This window comes from Battus philenor, unplaced genomic scaffold (assembly GCF_028537555.1).
Source record: "Battus philenor isolate CCGP_79_NKW_IND1 unplaced genomic scaffold, ilBatPhil1.0.hap1 SCAF_27, whole genome shotgun sequence".
Taxonomy (NCBI): Eukaryota; Metazoa; Arthropoda; class Insecta; order Lepidoptera; family Papilionidae; genus Battus; species Battus philenor.
This window is the reverse complement of record NW_027181690.1, coordinates 11,283,659-11,307,358: the sequence shown is the minus strand read 5'-3', so window position 1 is coordinate 11,307,358 and position 23,700 is coordinate 11,283,659. Positions and strand designations below refer to the sequence as shown.

General features: G+C 34.0%; 1 protein-coding gene across 1 annotated transcript; it reads left to right on the top strand.

Moving 5' to 3' along the window:
- The first annotated feature begins 77 nt into the window (after window positions 1–77).
- Window positions 78–22,709, top strand: LOC137925772 (organic cation transporter 1-like). Its single transcript, XM_068769241.1, has 12 exons — window positions 78–252; window positions 7,368–7,540; window positions 9,360–9,516; window positions 11,419–11,526; window positions 12,835–12,938; window positions 14,128–14,321; window positions 16,024–16,144; window positions 17,712–17,847; window positions 18,149–18,749; window positions 19,997–20,128; window positions 21,553–21,734; window positions 22,536–22,709. Exons 1-12 carry the CDS (start codon window positions 121–123, stop codon window positions 22,707–22,709), a joined length of 2,214 nt encoding a protein of 737 aa, XP_068625342.1. The 5' UTR covers window positions 78–120.
- Window positions 22,710–23,700: the final 991 nt, after the last annotated feature.

Here is a 23,700-nt window from a genome sequence, read left to right as displayed (position 1 = left end):
ATATTTGTGGCGGGAATTTTTTTTAATTCGCCACATTGTCGGCCAGTGATGATTTAACAAAAAAAAAAAAATTTCGTGACTAATAAAAGATTATGTATGGTTGTGTAGACTGAAAAAAATATGACTTCCTGGACCAGGGAGTTGGATGAAGCTGCAGTACTGGCCACGAGCAAAGGATACTGGCATGTCATACTTTTTTATCTGTTATGTGGATTAGCAGCAATTCCAACATCTTTTCTTGTTTTTGCTCAGGTAAGATTCGTCACAGATCATTCAAATGTAGGACGATTTATTTATTTATTTGTTTACTAGCTGATCCCGCAATCGTTGTTTGGCAAAAAAAATTGATATTTTAATTTACAAATAAAAAATAAGGGTTGATCGTAGAGGGGTGAAAATTTATGGTTGTATGTATTCTTGTATGCTGTATCATAAAAAAATAAAAACAAAAAATTTCGTTAAAAAAAATAAAAAAATATTTTTAAGTGTTAACAACCTTTATCACTTAGGGGTATAGAAAATAGATAGTAGCCGATTCTCAGACCTACTGAATACGCATATTAAATTTGGTAAAAATCAGTCAAGCCGTTTCAGAGGAGTTCAAGTTCGAACACCGTGACACGAGAATTTTATATATTAGATTAAGCTATATCTCGGAAACTCAGGAACAAGTGTCACGGGTTAATGCGTGGTAAACAGATCAGATTGATGCGTGTGAAAGGTATTTGCTTATGATAGACTATTACTGATTTTGTAGTCCAATACTGTTCTATATTTGATTTTTTATGGACTCATTAATCAGATCGTGATTTTTACGCTTGGGCCTTCGATTTATTCACACGAGTTAAGCTTGTTAAGCTGAAGCGATATAAGCCTCCTCGATCTTACTCCAGATTTCTCTATCTCTGGTTAACCTTGACCAAGAATTTACTGCAAATTAATGACGTCATCACTCCATCTCATTATCTCTTGATTTTCTGTTGTAAAAAGCGATTTGTGGTATTTTTTGACCACCTTTCGTCTTGTGCTTTTTAGAAATGACCCGCCTACTTTTAGTGAATGTTTAACAACATGTTAGGCTTTCGTTCTTTTACGTATAACAGTACTGTTTACATCATCTCTTTATTTGATATTAATAAAGCCTCTTTCGATATTTTGATACGGTCTTATTTTATTTAAATTTGTCTGTAGGTCCACATACACTACCAACAGTACATATATGTTAAAATTAGAATAAAAATTACCGTATGTATAATGGTTCTGTTATGTGTTCCTTCATAGGTGAGACTATATTAAATATTTAATATATAAAAAAAGAGAAAATTGATTGTAAGAGGAAACATCTGGCTTACTTATTTTCAAATTAAAAGCACTTTTGACACCAAAAGAGCTTTTAATTTGAAAATGTTTCCTCCGGCACGCAACCTTCTTCAAGGATTATCTGTTATGGATACAGTGAATTATTAAGATGGTTTCTAAAGCCTCTATATTGTTTTTTTGGTTTTTTAATGGTCCCCGCTGTTGGGGACCTCTCGTTCCCCTGTCTCGTGTGGGACAGGGAATTTTTATTTCTAGTAATTTATTCATATTTTTTATTATTATCATTCTTCTCTTTCATGTATCATATTATCTGTCGTACTGTTTCTTTCATTCTACAATTTTCCCAGTCTTTCTCTTTCATTCCATTAGCCATACATCCATCCTCAACCACTACATTCTAGGTTTCCTTACTATTTTATTTTGCAACATTACATTTATTGTTCAAATATTTAACACATATTTTCTTTATAATTATCTTCTTATTTTATACTGTTTATTGCACTGTTTTTGGTACTACTTTATTTCTTTTAGTTCTATATTTTAGTGTTTGCTTTTTTTATTCATATTCAAGTCTATTTGAATCTATTACTTTGTTTTATTTTTACCTATTGCACTTATCACCACCTTCCTGCAGTAACTGAGGAAGCATTCTCACTCTCTTTCGTCTCGCATGATGGCCGAGATACTCATTTTCTCTATCTTTTTGCCCATCCGGCATTCGGAATCTGCGCGCCTAAAGCCTCTATAACAGCCGAGAGAGATAACGAAGGCTAAGTGTTTAGCAAGTGGTTAAACACATTCAATTCTTTTGTTTTTACTATACCTGGCTATGTTCCTTTAAACACTTTCATGTGAATTTTATGCTTCTCACAATTATTTATATATAAAATATATATTTTATGTGCTAAATTTATATACTTTTACAGGATTATTAGAGATTTAAAATAAATACATTTAAAAAACTTTTAAGTTAAACGGTTTTTTGATACCCATATTGTGGTGGTTGTGGAAAAATATGTACCTGGTTCGCCATATTGGAACGGCGTCCATCTTGAATTTTTTAATTTTGACATAATCATCGTATTTTACTAGCGTAGCCCTTTCATTTGATACCCATATTGAGGGGGTTAAGGAAAAATATGTAATTCGCCATTTTGTATCGGCGGCCATCTTAGATTTATAATGTTATTGATTTCATTATATTGTATTGTCATCTAAATTAAATGTGTGTACCAAATTTCAGATCAATCTGACAACGGAAAGGTGTTTAAATTTCAATTTCTAATTTTGACACTAATAAATAAATTCCGTACGGGTCGAACTAAATAAAACCGTATAATAAGAAGAATTTTTAGCTTTTTTGCAATAAAATTACCTTTGATTTTAGCACTGAATTTACTATAGAAGTCTACTTGACATATACAGGATGATTGATTAAAGGTATAAAATATTTAAAGATATAAATGTTTAACTCAGAGGTAAAAAAAACTTTATAGTTCTTACACTCGTTTAAAATCAACCTATATACAGTGATCACTCTGAAATATGTTACATTATTTCTTTTTCTATTGGAATGAGACGGGCCAATAACATCCGGTACAAAATCTTTAGGGATAGATTTCTCTCACCGGGGACTGACACTTGCGACCGTAGCTCCCGGGTTCGATTCTCGACATACAATCTTATGTAATTCACACTATGTTCATTAATTATATAGGATTGCCACTACTCACAAATGTGTTTTTGACTCTACGATCAGCAACCCGTCTGCCAAGCGTGTCGATTATGGTATATCCAACCATAGATATGAAATGAGCCATATGAACATCTCTTTTTTCACATCTTATTTTATTTCCGCACTCTACATCCATTCATCTTTTTCTTTCAGTTGTTTCATTCTTTTTCTTACTTTCCACATTTTGTCTGTATCACCCTTTCATTCCATTTCCCTCTCTTCGGATTCCTTTCTTCCGTCACCTAATTCCTTAGTTTTACAATGTTTTTTTTCATATTTAGCCATGCACCGCCAGCCCGCTGATAAATGCGTATTCGGCAAACAATGCGAATCACACAACCGCCACCGCCAAATCACTCAACACGTGTTTCACCCCTCTACGGGGCATCTTCAGGAGTTATGTTACACCAATTAGTGCCAAACACAGTATCTCTGTGTGCACTTTGTTGCACGACTACCACTGCATGTGCGGAAGTGGCTAAATATTGGTCCTTTTCTTACTTAGGATGGACTTCCGCAAGATAACGCCTGATTCCATTAAATACTAAGTCGTCTGATGAAAAGTAATGACGTCGTCGACGATGAGGCTCTGTAGGTACCTACTCACTCTGGCCTTGAAGAGACCTAGGCTATATTCCTTGGGAAAGAATGCGGCAGATTGTTCCGTACTAATGAGCCGAACAGAAATGTTGAGTCGAAACATTTGATACATCTTTAACGAAACTTCACGGTGAATCATCTTCCTACTAGCCCTACAGAGAAACGGGGTTGGTGGAAAGAATCTTGTAAAAATTGACAGACTTTCTACTCGCCGTCGGTGTTTAAAGGCTGAGAAGTTTCATAGAAACTGACTTATTGTCATCTATGAGTCCAACAGAACGCCGTTCCACTGAATCCAGAGCTTCCAGCTGGTGTTTGGTGTAGCCATCCCAAAGGATCAGTATTCCTTACCTCCGGATCTGTGCTTAATACAGAGTAATCAATTGTCCTGGTGTGAAATACTGCCAGACTTTATTCAAGACAATGAGATGTTTGGAAATTAATTTTACACTAGACTAGTGTTACCAAAAGTAGGGAACACCTCTCTCTGTGGTGCAATTCGAAAGTGGGCTCGAATCGAGTTTAATCCTTTCGCTTTAATATTAAAAATATATATGTTACATAGGAGAGAAGTATTAAGGCTGAGATGGAGCATGGCACCTATAAGGTTAATATTTACTGCCTTAGACTTTCAAATAAAATCAATCAATTAGCTTATATTTACAATTATAAATAAGAAAAGGACCACTATCTAGCCACTTCCGCACATGTAGTAGTAGTCGTGCAACAAAGTGCACCGCCCGCCAGCCCGCTGATAAATGCGCATGCGGCAAACAATGCTAATCACACAACTGCCACTTTTTAATCACTCAACACGTATTTCACCCCTCCACGGGGCATTTTCAGGAGTTATGTTACACCGATTAGTGCTAAACACACAGAGTGTAAGGTAACGCCTGATTCTATTAAATATACAATTAAGTATGTAGGCGATGAAAAGAAATTTTCTGTGAACGACGAAAGGAAAACACAAAAGAATAGCGAAAAACCGGTAATCGTGGCAATTTTTGGGGTAGTCCTATACCTTGCAGTGGGCTTCCGCTAGCCGACGTGATGTGTAAATATTGTTTTTACAATCCGTAGTAATTTGAGGCATAGAACAAAAAGGTTTTCTCAGTTATGCAAATAACCCAATGTAAATCTCAAGACGCGTTCTACGCGCAGCTGTGGAATTGATTTGAATACACTATACTATTTACGTCTCAAACTGCATCACGAATAACCTAGTTCGACAGAAATAGATACAAATTACCTTATCTAAGATACATAATGCATAAACAAATGAAAACAACTTACACAGTGTAATAGCATTTGCATATAAAATGCATATTTAATATTATTAAGAGTTTAGTGGAATAAAAAGTATAATAACATATATACAGATTGAATAGATTACTCATTAGTCAGCTTTAAAGTTATTACAATTATTTTAAAGCAACCTATGTAAAGTGATCTCTCTGAAATATGTTACATTAATTTATTTTTTTCTTTTGAAATACGATAGACTAAAACTTTAGGAAGTACAAAATCTGCAGGGACGGATAGTAGTAGCAGTATTAGTAATAGTAGTGGTAGTAGTAGTAGTAGCAGTAGCAATAGTACCAGTAGCAGTAGTAGTAGCAGTAGTAGTGGTGGTAATAATAATAATAAAACTATTTCATTCCATACAAATGACTTAAATATTAGTAATTTTAAATATTAGTTTTAATAATTTTGTACTAAGTTTGTATAGACCCCCTCAGGGTGAAAGCCTTCTCCAAAGCTTTCCATTTTACTCTAGCTTTGGCAACTCGGAACCACCCGAGACCTACCGTAGCCACGATCTCGTCAGCCCATCTGGCATTAGGTCTGCCTCTCGCTTTAGTACCTTGTAGTTCCGTCCATTTTAAAATAGCAGAGACAGATAGTAAATAATAATTAATGTTCTTATATATTAATCCGAATTTGAAACTTTTTCTTTTGCTATATAATTATTACGTTAAAAATTATTTCTGAAATTATTGATGCTTAGAAAAGGAGTATCATACATAAATTGACAACAAATGATCTACACATTCACTCATTAATTGTTTTTGTTTATTTTATTGTTTGCTAGTAGATATTATGGCTTGATAAATAATTTCTCTGACTTAGGTTCAAGTATTATAAAAGTACGATACAAAACAACAACTCTCTTGACTATATGTTTGGCACTAATCGTTGTAACATAACTCCTGAAGATGCCCCGTGGAGGGGTGAAACACGTGTTAAGTAATTTTGCGGTGGCGGTTGTGTGATTCGCATTGTTTGCCGCATTCGCATTTATCAGCGGGCTAGCGGGCGGTGCATTTCATTGCACGACTACCACTGCATGTGCGGAAGTGGCTAAATATTGGTCCTTTTCTTACTTAGAATGGACTTCCGCGAGGTAACGCATGATTCCATTAAATAAAACAACAACTCAACTAAGTTTATTCTGGTCTTTACATAGATTAAGATAACTTTGATACTCAAATAATGTAATGCAATATAATATATAATTCACACTTATATAGGATTGCCACTGGCAGCAACCAAGTTCCCAAAGGATTGACAGCACCGTTCTCTGAGACCAAAATACCACACTGACATCGCCAGACCGCCTTCCAGGCATGGCGATTATGGTATATGACCCCCGGTTTTAGGGGCATCTTATTTCACTGCATTGTATGGAGCAGGAACGAAAAACAAGTTTTTCAACTTTTATTCTACAATATCATTTATTCCTTCCCTTTGCGCTTCACATGTTCTGTCATTCTTTGCTTGCAGACCTTCTTTATGCATCATCTTCCTTCATCTATATTCCTAAATTATAGTTTTATTCCACAGACATCTTTTGGGGAGGCATATACCTTGCAGGTGTCTATGGTCTGAAAATGATAGCACTAATATAAACCAGGGTTGTGTGTTATGCTATCTGCTAAAAAAAAAATTATAACTCTTCTTTATAATGTCTAATAAATAAAAAGTAAAATTATAGATTAAAAAACGAATTCTAAAATTACGTGAAAAAATTCGTGTCAATAATTGTTTTATGAAATACCGTATTTTTAAGGTCTATTTTTACATTAAAAAGATTATCTAGACGGTCTGCAGTCAGGACTAGAGTCAAACGAATTCTAAATATGTTTGCTTGCCAGTATGACTCACTTCTTTTGTGTCATTATTATTTCCATATTTCACAGACATTAGCGTCCATGCCTTTGTTTTAACAATTACACTTAATTTTACCGATTTTTTTTGCTCGCGTTTCTATATGTCTGTGTTTACTAAGTCTTAAACTATTTCCTAACTTATTTCTTCGGTGCCTTGTTTATTTTTCACGACTTGTTGTGATGTCCAGTTTTTAACATTACGGAGGTATAAGTAAGTTTATATATTAAGTTATTTAAACTTTAACCCATTACTAACAGTATTTAAGTAAAATTTGTTCATCATAAAATCACCGTTTCAGTCGATGTCCAATACTAGAAATAAGATTCCACCAAAGATGGAAATGATGGAAAAATGATGAACGGATTATTATAACCTGTAATAAAATTAATAATAATTATTATTACGTTAAATAAGAAAAGGACCAATATTTAAACTAAATATTCAAAATAAAAAAGGCTAAATATTGGTCCTTTTCTTACTTAGGATGGACTTCCGCAAGGTAAAGCCTGATTCCATTAAATATTACGTTAAATTTCAGGTATTCACAAACGCCACACCTGACCATTGGTGCGCACCGCCACCAGAGCTCGAAGGTTTGGGGATACCAGATGCAGTTCTTCGCAACCTGACTGTACCATCACGTGAAACATGTACCACCTATGTTTTCGACTCACCAAAACTTTTAGATTTGTTGAAAGATGAACATGAAAGGTGATTTTATCAAATTTTAAAAATACTAAATTAAACTATTTTATTCTTCATCATAATTATAGATGTATTATGTCCACTGTTGGACATGGACCTCTGCAATAGATGTCCATCTTGTGGGCTGATTTCCAACGCTGCTTATGCTTGTCTTTGGTTTTCAGTCCTGAACCTTCAGGCCCCAGCAGCCACAAAGATAGTGTGTAGATAATTATAACATTGGTATCACCATCTCTAATTACATCATTGGAGAGCTTAATTAAAAATTCAAATTCAAAATATCTTTATTTAAGTACATGCACTTTTGAATCGTCGATTATTTTAACTTTAAATAGTAAGTTACCACCGGGTCGGAAGGTTGTACTGTTGAAAAGAGCCGGGAAGAACAAGAGAGCAACTGTTCTCTTTTCAAATAAAATCTTACAGTTTTTGATATGTACATTATAATAACAACTTTGTAAATGTTTCAACAAACCAAGTTACACACATTTGGATCAACTGAAAACTTTTCAACGCTCTAAGAAGATTAAGATTTGTTAAATAAAATATTAGGGGGTCGGGAAAGTAACGTCGTTTCTGCGCATGTCGATATTTGATTGTCATTTGATAGCTTATTATGTACTTAGACGTTATACACTAGATCAGAGTTCCCCAAATTTTTTTTGTGTCGTAGACCCCTTGCCATGTTTTTCCATGTTGGGTAGACCTTCTACTTACCTGATATTGATTTCCTGTAAATTTATTTGTTTGTCTCACATTCGTATTTATAGAGTGACGAATTGAACAAGTCAGTTAAAGGTAGCGAAGCTCTGATACTGCGACTATCAGGTTTTTACAAGTTCCAAATGTATTGCGACCACAAAGCGAATACCAACATCCTACAACTTACACAATTTTATAAACATATATAATAATTTTTTTACTTCATAGGTACTTTTATAAATAATGTAAATGTTTTGATATTATAAGACAGTATGATGTAAGTAAATAGGTACTATCAGTGGATGTGTTGAGATCCACTATCGTGGACCCCCTATTTTCATTAAATGACCCCCAAATTTTTTTTCGCTGACTTAGACCCCTTGCAGGTTGTCATAGACACCTAGGGGTCGATATAGACCACTTTGGGAATCACTGCACTAGATGGCAAAAGATTGTTAATAAGGTAGGTAAATATATTGTTCATTATAAATAAAAACTTGTTGAAAATGTAGGCGTATTAATTTAACTTAAGAAAGCGACGTTACTTTCCGGTTCCCCTAATATTTTTAATTCTAGATATAAAACTTAAAAGATTTTATTTTTTTATTTTAATATTTAAATTTGAATAATTAACTTTATTTTCTAATGTTAACTTATTTCACCTACCACTTTTCATTTATCTATGCGCGGCCTAAAGGTTAACTGGTAGAGAATGCCTTTGGTATTTAGTACGCCCTTATATATAAAATGGGTACGAAGTGTTTTAATTAAATAAATAAGTAAACAATAAATAAATTATAGTAAATAACAGTAAATAATAGATAAACATTTATGCAATCTCTATTTTGCTAATTGACATTAAAACATGTTAGATATCTCAATACGTATTGGTGTATTCTGTTTATCTTTAGATACACGTATAAAGTAGTGCAATTACTTAAATTTTACAATTACAAGTCTGGAAGCACACAGCGAGTACTTGTATCAAGTTTTTTACATATATAAGTGATCATACATATAATAACTTAGATAAGTTATTTTAAATTTTATATATAGATAAATAATAATAATAAAAATATACGAATTAATAACGAATGATATAAGACATCACTGTTGGATATAGGCCTTCTATGCAAGCGGGTGGAAACGGCCTGTGTTCAACATTGTTCAACAAACTTAACAAAGTCGACTGTCCTTTTAATAATATAAAAGTTTTCAGGGCTACCATACATCTTGAAGAAGGAGTTTCTGAAAGCCGAACACATTTGTGCGAGGAACAGGCAAGTTATACGATAAATAAACAAAGCCTTCATATGCCTTCGATATTAAGGTATTCTCCTTCTCTTGTAGCAGACTTTTGATATAACTCTTTCTTCGTCTACGCAGCAGAACTATGTGTGTTTTATACAAGAAAAATATGCGCAAAGTCAGAACTACATTTAAATCTAACATATCTTCGAAACATCTTATATTAGAAGGTATCGCTTTAAATATGACTCCATCTGACTACAATATAGTTAAATTATATATACTGAGTTAATATATACATATAAAAAAATGAATTGTCTGTTTGTAAAATTGAAAAAAAAACCATTACAATACGTATATGAATTTGTATATGGTATATATACTAAAATAAAACTTTTTAAAATGTTGTCTGCCTGTCAGTTTGTGTGTTTATTCCGGCTAATCTCTGAAATGACTGGACTGATTTTAACGGTACTTTTACTGGCAGGTAGTTGATATAATAAGGAAACAAATCATCAACAAATTTTGGTTGATATAAAAAGGTAACTATGGTTGCTTTAATTTAAATAAAAACGAAAAAATCTTTGTTAAATTCCACACGATGAAGTCGCGGGCACAGATATTTTATATAAAATTACACGACTCTGTGAAAAACTATCGTGCATATCCTCTCAATTCAGTTCAATGAAATGACAGTAGCGCCATCTATCGAACTATGATACCAACTTACAAACCTTTGTGGGTTTATGCACAATAACTTTGCTAAAGATCATCACATGGTTACACACATAGTTTACGATTCTATAAGGGACATACAGACAAACATTCATTTATAAATATATACATATAACAGATGAAATAGGTTGTAGGCGAATACATTATTCTTATTGTAATAACTATTGAACAAAAATGATAATTGTTAATGGAATCTTTGTAAAAATTACTGTAAAATCCTATACATTGCGTCATAAAAAGATTTACTTGATAAAAAAGAGTCTTGGATATAAATATATATATATATATATATATATTTATATGTTTTCTTCTTTTAACTTCCTGGAAAAATCGGTAATGATTTTGTGGATATAAAATACAAGATAATACATTTTTTACACGAGTTTGCAGTAGTCAATATTTTATATAATGATTTTTTTCTTTTAATTATCACTTAACTTTTGCAACATTCAATATTTTAACATATCCGTCAATCATGAGACGACGAAGTCTCAGGGTATAGGGAGAAAGCTTAAAATTAAAAAGCTTCTGTATTCGTTTAATATTTGGAGTCCGAAAATATGACCATGTTTCCGAATTTCGCGCTAAGCTCAATTGGTTACCCATAAGGCTTCGCCGGAATGCTCACATACTTTATCTACTCTGTAATATTTTTTTCAATCCGCTCATTCCCTCTTATCTCAAATCAAGGTTTCAATTTCTTCGGGATACACATGAGAGGTCTTTGAGATCATCAGAGAATCTGGAATTAAAAATACCGGCGCATTCTTCCTCGTTCATGGCCAAATCTTTTACTACAGGCCGTTCGATTTTGAAATGATTTACCGTTGAATATAAGACGTGCTAACTCACAACATATTTTTAAGAATATGGTTAAGAACTATTTTTAATTTATTTATTTTTCTTTCTTTATTATCTTTATACTTTCTAAGGCAAGTGCGATCCAAATCAGTTTGATGTTTTCATTTATTATTGTATTATATTTATAATATGTATAATAACTTATTTATTATAAATATATCTATGCTACATACATAAGTGTGTTTGTATGTATGTATGTTTCGTACATTAACTGCCCATTGTACTCTTTTGTTTATTATTATAAAACTATTTAAATGTATCCTAGCGCGTACAATAAAGAATATTAAATTAAATTACGACGTATATGAATTCTAATATAACATTGTCTAATTAAATAGATCGAGAGGATAATTCAGATGATTTCATTGGTGAGGAATAAATCCACTGGCTGTCCCTACGGCTGGAAATACAGCAAGGAACAATATATAAACACGCTTGTCACGGAGGTTAGTAAGTTGCAAATTTATTTTAGAATTCCCCTAAATATATCTTTGGGGGATATGCGCTTGTATAGAGGAATTTCATTTGTGACATCATACAATAACATAAATATAGAAAAGATATTTACCTATAAATATAACAAGAGCAATGTTAAAATGATAACAATCTGTGCGTAAGTAAGAAAAGGACCAATATTTAGCCACTTCCACAAATGCAGTGGTAGTCCCAGTCTGTGTCAGAGTCTGTGTTTAGCACTAATCGGTGTAACATAACTCCTGAAGATGCCCCGTGGAGGGTCGAAACTTGTTGAGTGATTTGACGGTGGCAGTTGTGTAATTCGCATTGTTTGCCGCATTTATCAGCGCGCTGGCGGGCGGTGCACTTTGTTGCACGACTACCACTGCATGTGCGGAAGAGGCTAAATATTGGTCCTTTTCTCACTTAAGATGGACTTCTGCAAGGTAACGCCTGTTTCCATTACAAATCTGTGCGTATACAGGATGATTAAAAGCACACATCTTTGTCATCATTCCAGCCTATAGAAACCCACTGCAACGCTAACCTTCGAAATGTTGATTGCATTAAAAATACAAAAAAATATTAAGTCTATGAGTAATTTTCTAATAATTTTTCTCAGAAACCTCTTCTGCAATATTTTTCAAAAAACATTAATGGAATTTTTAGTCGCTTTGACGTGGCCACGGTAAAATACAATTAATTTTAATGTATCTAGTTATTGCTATAAGTACAAAGTTGAGAACAGTGGTGGGCCCAGCGATAGAATACTGAGATATTTAATGGAATCAGGCGTTACCTTGCGGAAATCCATCCTAAGTAAGAAAAGGACCAATATTTAGCCACTTCCGCACATGCAGTGGTAGTCGTGGAACAAAGTACACCGCCCGCCATCCCGCTGATGAATGCGTATGCATCAAACAATGCGAATTACACAACTGCTACCGTCAAATCACTCAACACGTGTTTCGACCCTCCATGGGGCATCATCAGGAGTTATGTTACACAGATTAGTGCTAAACACACAGTCTAGAATACTGAGACTTACGATTGTTGGTCGATTCATTTTCCTTGATACAATCTTATATTACTCACACTTTGTAATTAATTATATAGGATTGCTACTTAAGCATATGTTCCAGAGAATTGCCAGTAGCATTCTCTGCGTACCATAGTACTGCACTGCGATTACCAACCCGAATGCCAAGGCGTTAAGATTATGGTATATCCCAAATAGATATCTTTGGGAGACGACGTTACGTTCTATAAACTTTTATTGAAATAAAATTTGATTTCAGTATTCCCTGGTCTGCGAAAAGGAATGGTTGTCGCAGTTCAGTTACACTTTATTCTGGGTGGGTTCAATTTTTGGGAATCTCATCTTCGGCTGGTTATCAGATAGGTGTGTATTTTGTTGTATTTATCAGGTAAAAAAACATTTTGTTTTTAGCCGATGAATGTCCACTGCTGGGCATAAGCCTTTCTTAAAGATCGCCACTATGACCGGCCCTACGATGGATGCATCCAGCGATTTCCCACGTCTTCGGTCACCCAATGGGTCTAGCCAAGCCGCATCCACCAACTCTTCGCCACTCGAGAGCCTTTCGATCCAAACGGCAATCGGTTGCACGTTGTTACCGTCAACTGCCACCTCAGATGAGCAATTCTTCGAGCTACGTCGACGATTATAGTTCTTCTGCAGTTCTCCTCTTTGTCCTCTCCAAGCATTTGCTACTTTACACCATGGATGCACAGATCGCGGCCCGCCGGTCGAATACTGGTGGCTCGCCGACAGCAAAAATAATACTCTCGTACATTCGAAAAATATTGAATTCTATTCCAGAATAAAACCAAAAAAAATTATTACCTATACTTCTGGCGGCCGGCCCGCCATCAGTTCATGATTTGCCCGAGTGGCCCCTAGTCTTAATAAGTCTGTGCAACCATGCATTACACAAATTAAATAATAAACATTGGAGTGCTCAGGTAGACATTTAAAGTTGAATAAAACAGTTTTAAAAATCATTCCATATATAACTAAGGAGTGTTAATAATGTTGGTAATATCTCTGAACATATTTAATGTTCGGATCTCGGATTTTAAGAAATTTATATAACAAGTTGCTTATGTTGAAATACCACAGACAAGAAAGATGTCCGAAATGATATTACTTTAAATTTTTAGTTGAAGTCAAAAGTCAAAATCGATGTCTAAATATCATTACATTAATCAATATTACAATAATCTATAAACAGCTTAAAATTGAGATTATTTTACTTAATAACACGATATAGACTGGGCAGAACTAACAACAAACTCAGGGGGGGATTTTATTTTTAATCTATGATTACATTAACAAAAAAACCATTTTTTTGCTTTAAAATTAGAACAATTAATTTCCTAACATCTCGACATTGATAATAGTCTGTCTATCTGTGTGTCTGTTGATAAATTTCTTGAAATTACTATGAGATACATTTACAGCTTAAAATTTAAAATGATTGAAATGAGTAAAATACTCAATACATAGGTAATTGATGCCAGTTCTGCATATCGTGGTAATAGATGCCTAAACTGTACATATGTTTCAGGTATGGCCGCAGATTTACAATCCTGTTCATGATCTACCTGGAGGTTCCGTTAGCAATTGCAGCCGCGTTTCCAAATTCATACACAACGTACATTGTATTGAGATTAATAGGTGGTTTATTCTTCCCGGCATTGTATCAACAACCTTTTATTCTGGCTTTGGAATTGATGCCGCCTGCTAGAAGAACTAATGCTGGTACGTATTAATGATGTAAAGGTATTAGATTATATTTGGCTTTAGATTCGAGACTAGAGGTAAGATTAGGTTTTAGATAGCCTTGATGGATCAAGTGTAATCAGTGCCAAAACATAGGAGTCGACAATAGGCAGTAGACAAATTATTTACACTTTGTTGTACACCAAAACTCTATACAAAAATAACAATAAGGAAAACTACAAAATAACTTTTGATTAAAAGTAAAAAAAAAAATTCCTGGGTTTCCTGCATCCATTCCTTTCTCTATAGTATTTTGTTTAATCCGTTTACTTTGAATCAAGATTTCTTTTCTTGCCTGACTCACACTATAAGTTACTTAGATCATCGCAGAACTTGAACTTGACTATGCTTGCTCATTCTGCTATGTTTATGGAGAAATCTTTCACTGTGTCTGTCAGGTTATGTAATGGATTGCCAGAACCAAACCATATTTTTGTTTGTGTATAGTTGTGTGTGTATAGTAATGTATGTATTTGTAGGTACCTATACCCTAAAGCCAGCCCTGTACTTCACGTTTCTAATCACCTTTAGTTAGTATCTCACACATGTATAGTATAGACAAATACATCCCAATACATACATACATATATAAACATACCGACTAATGAGGAGAGGTAACTATATTAAGATGCCTTCCAAACTGTTCTGTTGGTATGTCCAGAAGTGGACACCCTGTGACTTAAATGATGATGATGAGGAAAAATCACAGCAATATCAATAATTTTAAAGAGCAGAGACTGCATTTTGGAGAGTGTGCAGCGTAATTACACCAAATTATTCCACCAATCTTCTTTCTTCCATCGGACAACAAGACGCAAGGATTCACGACATCCGTACACGGTTGAAATTTCTTCCACCCGCACTAAGCGTTTTGCTAATACAGTGCGAACAGCCAAAAAGTGGAACAATCTACAGTAGTCGTTGTGAATAGGTATCTTCTAGGCAAGCATGTAGCATCGTAGATCTTGACATCGCTTAATCAGGCGAGACAGAGGTCAAATGCTTTACGTATATACGTAGCCTAGACCTTATAAAGCAGGGAGTAAGACTTTCTTCGATGTTTTGGTTGAGTTATATCGAATAAGGAAATAATCCATAATGAAAACAAATAGCAGCTTGATACCGTCTTCGATAGTGACCTGTAAAGTCAGGTTATAAATGGTTCTTGTGAACATTTATTAGTAATATTTTTTAAATTCTTCTTCTCATTCGTACATTCTTGTAGTCGTGGTCATGCATTGATCGGTTTTGATGCCTCCGTTCCCCTTGCTATACGTTACTTTTTTATATTAACCAGGGTTATGTACAAGAGGTCTCCAAAGAGGGACTTTGGAGACTTCTTGTACATTACCCTGTCTTTGATACGCAAGGACAATACGTTCCCTATTAATTTTCCATTGACTTTTTTTCCTCTTCTTTTATCCTTCACACTATCTTCTACATATCTTTCTTTTCTTCACATTCTCTTTCATTCCTTTCCATACTCTTTTTCCTTTTCTATTTTTACCGCCTCGTAGTACTGTGTTTGACGGAGCCAAAGCATTCTTAGCATGACTTATTAGTGACAGTTTTGATGATAACTCTCTATCTTGTTGGAAAGGGTTCACGAGATCGCCTGCCTTCCAATTTTCTCCACCGAAGTTTCCATTAAATCCTTACTATAAATAAGTTTTTTTTACAGGAATAGTGGTCGGCATGTTATTCGCAAGTGGAATAAGTCTACTAGCCCTCATCGCTTACGCCATTCGAGATTGGTTTCAGCTGTCTCTAGCCACAAGCGTACCCTTCATACTTTTGTATGGGTAAGTATTCTTTGAAATCAGGAGATTCGAAGACTAGCGAAAATAACAGGCAGCTAGCGAATGGGAAAGTTGATGTAGCAGAGGGAATGCCACATAGCGCACAGAACTGATAACCGCATAGACCTTAAGGTTGTGGAATGAAGAGTACAGACCGGCAAGCGCATCATACATTCACATGACGGACATACGTTATTGTTGATACAGAGGAAGCCTATGGCCAGCAATCTACGTCTAAAATGATAATGAAGTGTTCTAAGAGTAAATAAATGTCTTTGTTGCAATTGGTTTAGATTCCAAATTACATTTAAACGAAATTAGCTCGATCAAAATAAGGCTAATTTAGTTTTAGCTATTTGATACTAGATGGCGTCAAAAACGCCGTTCACTTGATTCGTAAGTATCAATAGATGGCGCTAGCAGTTGCTAAATAAGCGTCGCGATAAATTGAACAACTAGCAACCTCAACTCAGAGAGGACAGTAAGATATACTTCTTACTACTTCGCTGGAGAGAAAGAACTGCGATAAACAATTTCATGGTGCCATACACTGGTCTTTTTTACCATAATCAAAGTTTGTTGTTATGTCTAGATCATGGTTCTCCAAACTTTTTTGTGTCGTAGACCCCTTGCCATGTTTTTCCGTGTTGGGTAGACCCCCTACTTACCTGATATTGATTTCCTGTAAACTTCTAACTGTAGTGAAGACTAGTGTTAAAAACTTGAAGTAAAAACACATGTTAATTTATACATTTATTAATTGAATTTAAATAAAAATTACTCAAAATAAAATTTTGTATCTGTAATGTAAAATATAATACGTAGCATTAAATAAACATTTTTTTTTACTTCATAGGTACTTTTATAAATAATGTAAATGTTTTGATATTATAAGATAGTATGATGTAAGTAAATAGGTACTATCAGTGTGTGTTGAGATCCACTATCGTAGACTGGGGGTCTACGATAGTGGATCTCAACACATTTTCATTTGATGACCCCCAATTTTTTTACGCTGACGTAGACCCCTTGCAGGACCCTTGGGGGTCGATATAGACCACTTTGGAAATCACTGGTCTAGATTAACATGGGATATATTTGGTTTCAAACAGGAATTACACAGATTGATTAGTTATATGTGTAAAAGATTCAAAGGAGTGAATGTTTAGGTCATTTTCTATTAATGTATGTTATGTAATAAAAAAACTTAATAATAATATAGTTAGAAAATTTATTTAATATTAAATTGTTGTTTACTATCTGTCCATACAGAATTTTTACAGCCAAAGGGATATAATCTGTTGCTTTCTGATACCTGAAATAAGTTAATATAACGTATTTTAGAGTGATCACTTTATTTAGGGTGACTTTTGCTTTTTACAGACAAATATTACACAATCATCTCTTTAATGCTTTTACATCCATAATCAATCATCCTGTTAGATTCAGAAAAAAAATGCTTCCATGTTTTATGTTTAGGAACAATTGTTTTAATAAGAACATGTTAGATAATTACCATATAAGATAGTAGAAAGCTTAATTAAGAGATTAATTTTTATCCCATTTAAAGATATTACTGGTTAATACCAGAATCACCGAGATGGTTGGTTGGAAAAGGTCGTTTTCACCAGGCTGAGGAGGTTCTTATAGCGCTGGCGAAGAAGAACGGCATCGACTTATCACCAGGGTTTCTTTTAGATATACATGTAAGTTATGACTGAATTATATCTTTAATTTTAAAATTCAAACTCAAACATCAAACATCCTTGATATTTATTTATCAATATTACTAATGCAGGATCTATTGGAAATTGTATTTTTATGCTCTCAAGGATCAGGAATCTAATCTAATAAAGGAAATTTCCAAAAAAAAATCGAATTTGTTGAACGAAATCAATAAAGTATTTCCTAATTTATGACGTAACCAAGGAAAATAAAGATTTATTTATATGTATAGGTCTCAAAGTATATACCAATGCTAATGACAATTCGCCTTTATTTTTGCAGAGAGAACTTGAACGCGATAATACTATAGATGAAAAAGTTGCAATGCTGTCCTTTGATGAAAATAATGTACCATTACGTAAAGATGTTGAAAAAGATATTGTTGATCATAGAATAAATAACATGCTAACTTTCAAACCTGATATTATAAGAATAACTGATAATGAAAGAGAAATTGGGATAAGGCTTATTAATAATAAAGATCCACCAACAAATATTCTAAAGGATGAATCACTTTTAACTGACGATGAAAGAGCATATATAGAAGAAATAAATTCGCCGGAATCGGTTCATCGTCTTAGATCAAAAAGTGATTCTTCAATAGGAAATATAAATAAATCAATAAAAACAAAATCAATAGAAGTAATAACAAATATATTTAGCAAAAATGAAGAAACAGATGATTCTGAAAATAGAATAATAGAATCTCTTAAATCAGAGGAAGACTGTGAAGCATCCATATTAGATATATTCAGATATCCGAACATAAGAAAGAAATTTCTGATTTCAACCTTAGACTGGATATCATTAGGTGTAATTTACAATAGCTTAAGTTATAATACATCAAATTTAGGTGTCAACGATCATATAGCTTTTTTCATAGGTATTAATTTTGAATGTTTTGTTATGTATATTCTCAAACATTCAACTGTTTTGGTGACAATGAAAGTTTTACAAAAAAATTTTAAAATACGAAATAACCCAATCTATTTATTTTTTAATTCGTTATTGTAAACATACAGCTACATTAAAAATATAATTAAATAGAGATAGCACAAATATGAGAAGGCCATTTAAAAGGTTTGGCAAATATAAAAAAAGATACATGGTAATAATGGTTTTGTGATGTGCTGACGTTTACGTCACCGTAAAACCATTTTAAGAAACAGTCATCGCATTTTACTTTTGTGATCTTTTTCACGTTGTTTACGAAGGCTGTTACCGTAACGGCAATGTGAAAAAAATTTACAACGTTATTTTTCATGTGTAAAATCCATATTGACTGTAAATTGTGATTTTTAAATTGCCTCTGATTCGTGAAAATGATTGTCTCAGAGTGGTAAGATTGAAAGAGATTATTATAAAGTTCAAATTTCGATTTTTTTACATATTATGTTTAAACTGGTTGACCCAAAAAACTTTCAGTGTCATCGATTTAGTAAAAAAAAAAAACAAACGACGTTAATAAAATGTTTCTTATCATAAAAGGTTGCTACGTACTCAAAATATAATATTTTTTAAATATTACTATACAAGTTAAACCACCTCAGATAACAGTTAGTCACCAACTCTTATTTTTTGTGTAATTTTTAACCAATTCCATATACTTTTCTAAATTCAAATTTCGTCTTAAAATTTCTCGGATAAAATCTGCTTGAAATGGTTTTCTGAACCTTTCGCAAGATCGAAATAGAACTTTTTATGTTTCAAGCGCTTCTTAAGTTATTATAAACTTTACTGCTGAAAACAAGCCTTCTCTATACATTTTTAATAGTACTGATTGGAAATAGTCTACATGTAGCGTTTTTCGACGACCTTATGAAAGGAGTCTGTCTACCTTATGGCCCATTGGCAATCTCTCCAGAATCTTATGGAACCAGTAGTCATTTTTTGTGCCCTGCCACTCTATCTTGGCAATCCACTGATCTCTTAATCTTGTAGATAAATCCTGAATGAGCAAATTTGAATTTTCCAATGAGGCTTAGAGTGAGAGGCCTTCCTGTACCGTAAGTTACCACTTGTGACAAATCTTGGTCGTAGACTTTCATCTTAAGTACAGGGGATAAAAGAATATATACTTTATTCGATATACTAAAAAATATATTGAAGTGAATTTTAAACAAATTTCAGGTGGTGTGGTAGAGATCCCTTCGTACGTATTGGCGTGGCGTTGCATGGAACGTTTCGGCCGACGATGGGTGCTTTGTATTTTTATGATCGTTGGAGGAATATTATGCCTTAGCTGTGGATTGGTCCCGGAAGGTGACGATAAATTTTTTTATTTAGTTCTCTGCATCGAAAATCAAATTTATTGTTTCAAACAAATTTATAATTATAAAAATGGTCCTGTGCTGAATGCTAGTATAATAAAAGTATTCAGAATAGATGGTCACTAAGATCTTCAGGTGTTGGAGTGGAGTCATTATCATACCTCGAAATAGTCGGTATAGTCTTATTCTGGTACATTCTTCGATGATGATATGGTACGGTTTTTATCTCCTCAATCGTGTCAAGATGTACACGCATTTACTCTTTATGTTTGCTAAGTAGCTAGAAGTCGTATAGATCCAAATTAGAAATACAGTGGTTGTGGAACAATATCAGAGTGGTTTTTTGGTAAAAAAGTCACCAAGAATCAATGCAACATGACATCGACCAATCGAAACTTTAAGCGTTTAGACACAAAACATCAAATGGTTTGGGCTGTGTCAAATGATATTCAAACTTTTGACGAATAAACACTTGGCAAATATTATAGACAGGTCTATCAACCTAGGAAAAAAATATCGGCCTTAATAATGCGCATCTGTTTCAAATGACAATTTCATCTTTGTTTTTTTTTTGACAATTAATTGACAACATTTTCAACTTATTTAAATCACATTTTGCGCTGTATATGTTCAGGTTTTTCTCACGACCTTAAACATGTCGTTGGTCCATTTAGGAGGTCTATCCTACGACATAAATTGATTTCTTATTTCTTCTTTATTTTCAAATCAGCGCTGACTAATTAATAATTAATCGTTACCTATTTTTACGCAAAAATCAGTAGTATCAAGCAAGTTGTCGAAAGAGATTGTTGACAGTTTTTTTTTTCTTTTTTGGTCCCCGCCATTGGAGACCTCTCGTTCCCCTATCTCGTGTGGGACAGGGACTTTTTATTTCTAATAATTTATTCATATAATTTTTTATTATAATCATTCTCGTCTTTCATGTATCATATTATCTGTCGTACTGATTCTTTCGTTCTACAATTTTCCCAGTCTTTCTCTTTCATTCCATTAGCCATAAATCCATCCTCAACCATTACATTCTAGGTTTCCTTACAATTTTATTTATGTCACATTTTAGATTTTTTTTTGCAAAATTTCATTTATTGTTCATACAATTAACGCATATTTTCTTTATAATTAACATATTATACTATACTGTTTATTGCACTGTTTTTGGTACTACTTTATTTATTTTCGTTATTTATTTTAGTTTTTGTTTTACTTTTTTATTCATATTCAAGTCTATTTGAATCTATTACTGTATTTTATTATTACCTATGGCATTTATCACCACCTTCCTGCAGTAGCTGAGGAAGCATTCTCTCTCCCCTTTTTCTTACATGATGGCCGAGATTCGTTTACAGTTTATCTGATGACGTATTGTGCTATATAGAAATAATATTTATGTTTCAGATTTGCCATGGGTGACAGTGGCGTTGGCTATGTGTGGCAAACTTTGCGCTGCAGCAGCTTTTGCTGTTTTCTATGTAATGGTGGGAGAACTCTTGCCTACAGTATTGAGAGCACAGGCTATAGGATTGTCTTCGTTCATAACAGGTCTAGGTCTTTTAGCCTGCCCCTATATAGCTCATCTGGTAAGCTTACTTGTTTTAACGATACTGTGATTTTACTTATCTATAACTTCATAAACTTTACCTATAATAATTGAAGAATTGAAATTATACTTAAGACAACATTCTTGATTGATATTTACTATTTATCTGATGTTATAAGATACCGAGGAACGTGGTCAGATGACCTTCTGAAGGTCATTGGAAGACGGGATCTGGGATTGATCTTATTGGGAATATACTGGGGGAGTTTATTCCCACCAGTGAACTTTCTACGGCTGAAACGGTGATGATGTATTTCGAGGATTTCTTTGGGAGTCCAGGGTCGTTCTACACTAGATTTTTATACCTTAAATTGCTATTCCTTAAGTTGTGTTGCTTATTATCGTTACTTTCTTCTTCTGTTTTGCACTCTAGTTCTCTGTAAGAAAAGGACCAATATTTAGCCACTTCCGCACATGCAGTGGCAGTCGTGCAATGAAATGCACCGCCCGCCAGCCCGCTGAGACTCCACGGGGCATCTTCAGGAGTTATGTTACACCGATTAGTGCCTATTCTGTATTTGGCACTAATCGGTGTAACATAACTCCTGAAGATGCCCCGTGGTGGGGTGAAACACGTATTGAGTAATTTGGTGGTGGCGGATGTGTGATTCGCATTGTTTGCCGCATACGCATTTATCAGCGGGCTGGCGGGCGATGCATTTCTTTGCACGACTGCCACTGCATGTGCGGAAGTGGCTAAATATTGGTCCTTTTCTTACTTAGCATGGACTTCCTCGAGGTAACACCTGATTCCATTAAATACTCTAGTTTTCTATTTCAGGCTGTGTATGGAAAAGCACTACCTCTGATTACAATGGGAGTTCTAAGCATCGTTGCTGGAATAGCACCACTGTATCTACCAGAGACACTAAACGAACCATTGCCACAGACATTGGACGACGGAGAAATGTTCGGAAGAGATACGAAAATATTAAGTTGTGTAAAAACAAAGTAAATAAATTGTTTTATACAAAACAAATGCTGTTTATTTCAATGATTTTGATACTTACGATATATTGAATTATACTTTGTTTTGATACTTTTTAAGACTTCATATGATATAGTAGTATATATAATAAAGAAATAGTCAAATAAATATAAGATCCTAAATATAAATTTTACACACTGATGCATTAAATTAAAAGTGTTGATCTCATCTTACTACTCTAAATCGTATTTTTAAATGGCTACCAATTTTTTTTAAAATTAATATTAATTTTAATAAATTAATACGGGCCTGTAAATGCAGCGTGGGTGCATCGAGCAATAAATATATTGTTTATATAACGAAAACTCATATTGCTGGTGATGACCTAGGGATCCGTGGTCACTTACAACGGATCTCATAAAAAGGCTCAAGGTCTTGAAGAGAGAAGGTTTGCTTGGAGTTTCGCTGCGATGTCAAATCAGAAGTAGGAAATCAAAAAGAATTGCTCGTCTATAGTGGCAGTGTGTGGGCTACATCCTGATCCTGATGGCTGTTGTGTGGCGATCACTAGGTAGAGCTGAGAGAAGAGAGAATGCCGGCAGTGCAAGACCGTTCATCGTGGCGATGTGGGGGGATGTCTTGCAGTTTCTTGCCTATGTCTTGCAAATTTAAACTAAAATTTAGGGTAGTATGTATTTTTGTATGCCATATCATATAAAAAAAAATTGTCCACAAAATAAAAAAAAAATAGGTGTGACCCACCCTTAACGTTTAGGGGGATGAAAAATAGATGTTGTCCGATTCTCCACCCTGGCCGATATGCGATAAGATTCAAGAAAATCGGTCGAGTCGTTGTGGAGGAATTCAATCACGCACACCGTGACACAAGAATTTTATATCTAATATATAAAATTTCCATGTCACAATGCTAGTTACCGTACTCCTCCGAAACGGCTTGACCGATTTTTACCAAATTTTATATGCGTATTCAGTAGGTCTGAGAATCGGCTACTATTTA

Bases quoted from the DNA above. Each gene is read 5' to 3' on its own strand.
- LOC137925772 (XM_068769241.1), top strand. From the start codon at position 121: ATGACTTCCTGGACCAGGGAGTTGGATGAAGCTGCAGTACTGGCCACG. The intron at 12,939-14,127 runs GTGTGTATTTTG...CATATGTTTCAG, and splicing joins TTCGGCTGGTTATCAGATAG to GTATGGCCGCAGATTTACAA. The intron at 16,145-17,711 runs GTAAGTATTCTT...TCCCATTTAAAG, and splicing joins CCCTTCATACTTTTGTATGG to ATATTACTGGTTAATACCAG.